General features: G+C 42.0%; 1 protein-coding gene across 1 annotated transcript; it reads left to right on the top strand.

Moving 5' to 3' along the window:
• Positions 1–546: 546 nt before the first annotated feature.
• bphl (biphenyl hydrolase like) lies at positions 547–5,261 on the top strand. The gene is made up of 7 exons (XM_079244904.1): positions 547–673; positions 2,705–2,808; positions 2,927–3,093; positions 4,372–4,525; positions 4,646–4,777; positions 4,878–5,001; positions 5,084–5,261. Exons 1-7 carry the CDS (start codon positions 594–596, stop codon positions 5,172–5,174), a joined length of 852 nt encoding a protein of 283 aa, XP_079101030.1. The 5' UTR covers positions 547–593; the 3' UTR covers positions 5,175–5,261.
• Positions 5,262–6,675: the final 1,414 nt, after the last annotated feature.

The raw sequence follows: 6,675 nt of genomic DNA, 5'->3' as shown, positions 1-6,675 counted from the left end.
GTTTATCTTGCTGAGTGACTCATCTTAAAGATCTTTACTTTTACCTGCAGCCTGTTTTGCTCAAGAAGTGTAATAGATGGTGGCATCTTAGTAGGACCATCTTAAGGGTTAGGAATCTTTTCATCACAGTTTGACAAACTAGAGGCCCCCAAAGCAGCATCTTGCCTAGTGCCCCCCACAAAGCGAGAAACGGCCCTGATTTTTAGGGGCGTGCAAGCCACACATTCAGCCACTTTGCTCTCTCCGTGGCCTGGAAAAATGATCCTTGCAGCTTTGCTCCACAACACACCAGCTTTGCAATAACTGCTCATAAAACCAATAAATCCTAACTGAACACATTGCAGACGGACTTTCAGAGAAATCTGGCTGCACTTTGCGGGAAACTGCGTGTCCTTTCCGTTCAGTTCCGTACTTTCGCCTTAAACGTTTCCGTGGATTTGCGTGGGAAAGTGCCAAACTGATTCCAGCTGCCAGGAAGTCCTCACAAAACACACGCTGCCGTGCAGGACTGCGTGGACTTTGCTCAAGAAGAGACTTGCATGTTTAGTGAATCAGACGTGGACAGCTGCTGCCTGTGATCCCACTAAGGAGGAATGGTCTTGTTACTGGGAAGACGTTTGTTCCAGTGCGGAGTGCGCGTGCAGACAGCCATGACTGCGACCCAGTCCTACTGGTAAATGTTTCAGCTTTCAGCACGGTGACACGATGTGCACGACTCTTCCAACAGGCACGCAGATAAAGCAGGAAGTGGAGCTGAGTTGTATTGTTTTCCTCTGTGTTGTATTAACTTCTGTCCACTAGGTGGCGCAATGTGTCCGCTAACTTCTCTGATAACTAACTAAAGATGAAGTTTTTCATCACCTGGAAAACACCACAAACTCCTGCTGTGTTCTCCTGAATACACAGGATTTCTCTGTACTTATTAAAGCAACAGAGTTTTAATGGAATATTGTAAAGTTTTAGGAGAGCAAAATAAAATTTAATAAGTTCTCCTGTCGACAGATTTGTGTTTATATTTAGGTCTTCTGACAAGTTGAACTATATGAAATGAATCTTTAAATTGTCTTTTTATCAGCAGAATTCAAAAACTTATTTGATATAGAATAAAAACAATTAGCATATTAAGCACAACTCTTCCAGTGGAGTTTTAAGATGCTTCAGGACAATTTATCTGGCAGCCTGTGTGTTACTTGTACCAAGTTGGAGCCTTTTTATCCACAGAGCTACTTTAATTTGCAGTGGTACAGATGCAACAAGGTGTTGGAGACATTCCTCAGAGATTTAGCTTCATATTGACATGAAGTATCACACAGTTATTGCACATCACCATGAGAATCTCCCGTTCCACCTCATCACCATGAGAATCTCCCGTTCCACCTCATCACCATGAGAATCTCCCGTTCCACCACATCACCATGAGAATCTCCCGTTCCACCTCATCATGATGAGAATCTCCCGTTCCACCTCATCACCATGAGAATCTCCCGTTCCACCTCATCACCATGAGAATCTCCCGTTCCACCTCATCGTGATGAGAATCTCCCGTTCCACCTCATCGTGATGAGAATCTCCCGTTCCACCTCATCATGATGAGAATCTCCCGTTCCACCACATCACCATGAGAATCTCCCGTTCCACCTCATCGTGATGAGAATCTCCCGTTCCACCTCATCGTGATGAGAATCTCCCGTACCATCACATCACCATGAGAATCTCCCGTTCCACCACATCACCATGAGAATCTCCCGTTCCACCACATCACCATGAGAATCTCCCGTTCCACCACATCACCATGAGAATCTCCCGTTCCACCACATCACCATGAGAATCTCCCGTTCCACCTCATCACCATGAGAATCTCCCGTACCACCTCATCACCATGAGAATCTCCCGTTCCACCTCATCACCATGAGAATCTCCCGTACCACCTCATCACCATGAGAATCTCCCGTACCACCTCATCACCATGAGAATCTCCCGTACCACCTCATCACCATGAGAATCTCCCGTACCACCTCATCGTGATGAGAATCTCCCGTTCCACCTCATCACCATGAGAATCTCCCGTTCCACCACATCACCATGAGAATCTCCCGTTCCACCTCATCACCATGAGAATCTCCCGTTCCACCTCATTGTGATGAGAATCTCCCGTTCCACCTCATCACCATGAGAATCTCCCGTTCCACCACATCACCATGAGAATCTCCCGTACCACCTCATCGTGATGAGAATCTCCCGTTCCACCTCATCACCATGAGAATCTCCCGTTCCACCACATCACCATGAGAATCTCCCGTTCCACCACATCACCATGAGAATCTCCCGTTCCACCACATCACCATGAGAATCTCCCGTTCCACCTCATCACCATGAGAATCTCCCGTACCACCTCATCGTGATGAGAATCTCCCGTTCCACCTCATCACCATGAGAATCTCCCGTACCACCTCATCGTGATGAGAATCTCCCGTTCCACCTCATCATGATGAGAATCTCCCGTTCCACCTCATCCCAAAGCTGCTCTGCTGGATGTAGATCTGGTGGCTGTGGAGGCCGTTGGAGGACAGTGAACTCATCGTCATGGTGGAGATGATGTGAGCTTTGTGACATGGTGCATCATCCTGCTGGAAGTTTCCATCAGAAGACGCTACACTGCATCATGTTGTTTAGCAGGATTGTGTCTCGTTTGGTTTCCCTGCAGCTCGTCAGTCATCTCTGGGAGGCAACACGTGAACGGAGTTGATCTGTACTACGAGCAGACCGGCAGGGGGAAACACGCTTTGCTGCTGCTTCCTGGTGCTCTGGGTAAAAACAGCAACACCGTTTCCACGGTGTCTCTTCCTGATAAACTCTCAGATCTGCATGGATTTAAGCGGCAGCTGCTGGTCGCCTCCTTTCACATCATGTCTGTTTTCTTCCTCAGGAAGCACAAGGACAGATTTTGGTCCTCAGCTGAAATCTCTGAACAAAGACCGCTTCACCATCGTTGGCTGGGATCCCCGCGGTTACGGACGATCCCGCCCCCCTGACCGAGACTTCCCTCCTGATTTCTTTGAGCGGGATGCGAAGGACGCCGTGGATCTGATGAAGGTCTGTCGATCAGCTGATGTTGTCGCCGGTTTCTGCTGCTTGCATAAACACAGTTTCAGATAGTATTTATCCACACAGATTGTTTTTACCACATCAGGAGAAATTTCCTACCTTTTACTGCGTTTTAACCAGTTTCAACAACATCTCGGGTACATCTTCTACAAACCCTGGTTTCAAAATGAATCAGCAAACTTCCTGAGTTACGGAGAAGATTACAACAATTTATTTTCTTTTATTTTTCATTCTTACTGAACATGTGATCTCTGCACAAGAAGAGAATCTCCTATTTAATCAGATTTACAGTAAAACCAGCTGCCAAGTGTGTATTTAGTACCCTGCAAGTGTGGGGTTTTTTTTTGTTTTCATCTTTTACTGCAATTGAAACAAAATATTATTTTATATTAATCAGTTCAAAGTATAAAAATGAGCTTCAGTTTTCACACAGGCAGGATATTTATAGATGCAGTAATTACATCTGGGGAAGGATGCTGTTTATAAAATGTAATAAAATCTCAGTTATTTCAGTTTTAAAGTTTATTAAAAATTCACATGCAGCATGTAAATATGCTCATTTGGCAAAGTTTGGACTGAGACATGCTTATCTGTGTGGTATCACAGTTTCATTGTTTTGTTTCTTTTTTTTTCATTTGCAAATCACCATATTATGCTTTTTAAATATTTCAGACACGTTTTTGTAAACTGGAACATCAGATGTTCAGTTGTGTGAGATATCAGACGGGTCGTCTTGCAGCTGTCCTATCACTGTGAGGCTGGAGAACGGTCAGAATCCTCATAAATGAAGAGGGTAAAGTGGTTTTTGGTAGAGTTGCTTCAGCGATGTGTCAAGGATCTACACGCCCAAAATCAGCTTCTCCAACAGGGATAATGCAAAATTCAGATTTTAATCTGACACATTGTTGTTTATATGTTAAAAAATTAAAGCACAAATTTCCCAGATTTATCTCTGCGTTTGCAGTTTAACCCTTTCAGATAAAAATGGTGAGAAAAGTTCAATTTCTTTTTATATGAGGTGGTTTATTTGGGCAGATTGTCCTCAACAAGATTTTAAGGAAAATCTTTAACCGCAAAATGTCTTAGAAACCGTTTGTGTCCTAAATGTCACACTGGGTTACTTGCAACAGCCTTGGTAAAAAAAAAAAAAAAATCCCTCTTATTATATGGTTATATGGTTTTAAGAATAATCTGGCAACTCCCTGAAATGACCCCCGTTTGATACCACTGCTGTAAATGAAGAGATTTTTCCTTTTTTTGTGGCAGACGTTGGGCTTTGCTAAGTTTTCTCTGCTGGGTTGGAGTGACGGAGGAATCACCGCCCTGATCGCAGCTGCAAGGAACCCCGACCTGATCAACAGGATGATCGTTTGGGGGTCAAACGCCTTCGTCTCCCAAGACGACCTGAAGCTTTACAACAGTACTCCACTTTTTATTGTCTGGAAAAAGCTTCAGAAATGAGAAAACTTTATGAGTAAGTGATGCAGTCTGTTTGAGCTGTGCATTGTGTATGTGTATGACTTTTGGTGGGAACACAAAGTGGTCCGGGATGTATCCCAGTGGAGTGCGAGGATGAGGCAGCCCATGGAGGAGGTATACGGAGCAGACGTCTTTGCTCGAACGTGGGAGGGCTGGGTGGACGGAGTTGCACAGTTTGCTCAGCGACCTGAAGGTGAAGAATTTGTGCTTCTGACTCATGAAGTGAAAACAAATCAAAAGTTTTTTAACAACTTCAATGCACAGAAGAAAGATCTTTAATTTTCTTTGTTCAGGAAGTATCTGTGTGGAGCTTCTTCCCCTGATCAGCTGTCCGACCCTCATCGTCCACGGAGAGAAAGACCCCATGGTGCCCAGCTTCCACCCTCAGTACCTCCTTAAACACATCCAGAAATCACGGTGAGAAAACATCAACTTGTATCTAAAAACTCCAAATAAAGTGGGATTTAAGCTCCAATATATTTCTCATCCCCACATGTAGGTTACATTTAATGCCAGAAGGAAAACACAATCTCCACCTGAGGTACGCCGATGAGTTCAACAAACTAGCTGAAGACTTTCTGGAGGAGTAAAACAACCAAAAGATCATTTTGTCACAAAGAACCAGAGCTGAGGTCCATTAAATGAGTTGACTGTTAATCTTTTGTAAATCTTTATGTAACAACAATGTGAATTATCGTGAATTTGAATTTCATATTAAATAAAAAATAGTCTCAGATGTTGCAGATCCTTTTTCTTTGCAAGATGATTATTATATCTGTATCAGCTACATGCATCCGTTTGAAATCCTTTTACAGAACAAAACAACCTTGTATTCTGTAACTTGGTAGAAAAATATGTTAACACTATCAAGGCCTACTTATATACTGTTCCTTCATTATGCACGTTCATTTCTGCCTCTCTGATTAAAATAAATAAAAATGTGTTCTAACTTCACATCCCTAAATTTTTGTGTTGTTTTATCTGAATTTAGAGGACCTACATTAGACTTTTAGCTTACAAAATTACAGACTGATATCTGTAATTCCTGCTGAGAAGAGATACATGCAGATGCCTTTTTAATGGAGGTGTCATCAAGAAAAAGGAGCACATTTAGGCAGTAATCAAGTCATTTTCCTCTTCGCTGTGAATGATGCGACTGCTGTTGCATCATCGGTGTACTGGTAGGTGGTTCCTGCAGGACCAGAGGCTACACATAAAGGAGAGTATCAGGATTTAATATTTTGCAAACAATTCTTAAGCAGAGTTAAGATTAGAACAGAAAAGAGCTATTAGTTTGGAAAATCTCAAAGTTTATTAAGTTTGATTCATGTAAAATTAAATGGTGTGGTCTTAAACTGAACAACTAACTTAATGTCAGCTGTTCAAAGTAAGTAAATTTATTCAAGAATAATCTGTTTAATAAAAGTTTAAAAAGGCTTTATTTGAAGATTTAGCATGGCCGGTCAGGGTTTAAAAAGTGGGATTTTTTGTAGGGATTTATTTAGGATTTGGGCTCTTCACTGTTCAAAGAGGATGAAAATATCGCTTTTTCCAGCAAATTAAGGCCACAAGAGGGAAGCGTGATGAAAAATCATGTTCCTGAAAGTCTTGAGTTTGCATTTGATCTTAGTATTGATCAGTATAGGCTACAAGTTTGTCCTTTTCTTTACTTAAACGTCAGTATTTCTCTCATGTCTGCAACTGAAAAGATTTTTTAAACAATAATCCCCTTCAACTTTTAGAAGCATCCCTTCTCCAACACATCTTAAAGAAATGTCCCTCAGATACAGCTATTTAGAGGCCTGATGACCAGCAATTTAAATTTGTTTAGGTGTGTTGGAGAAGAGTCGCATCAAAAAGTTGCAGGATTGTAGATCTAAAAAAACATGTTAGTTGATCTTCAGTATTTTCCTGTTTTGTGCATTGTGGAATGTTTTCTTCTTATAATTATTGTATTTGGTAAGTGGGTAATTAATCTTAAACAATTTTCACCACAAAGACAGAAAATGACCAAAAACACACTTGTATTTATTTGCGATCGTTATGATCGAGTATCGATTGATCGGGTCTGACGTGCTTCTAACCCGGAAG

The sequence above is a fragment of the Telmatherina bonti genome, assembly GCF_933228915.1.
Source record: "Telmatherina bonti genome assembly, chromosome: 8".
In the NCBI taxonomy this organism is placed as follows: Eukaryota; Metazoa; Chordata; class Actinopteri; order Atheriniformes; family Telmatherinidae; genus Telmatherina; species Telmatherina bonti.
The sequence above is the reverse complement of the archived record's forward strand: the minus strand, read 5'-3'. Positions and strand labels throughout refer to the sequence as shown.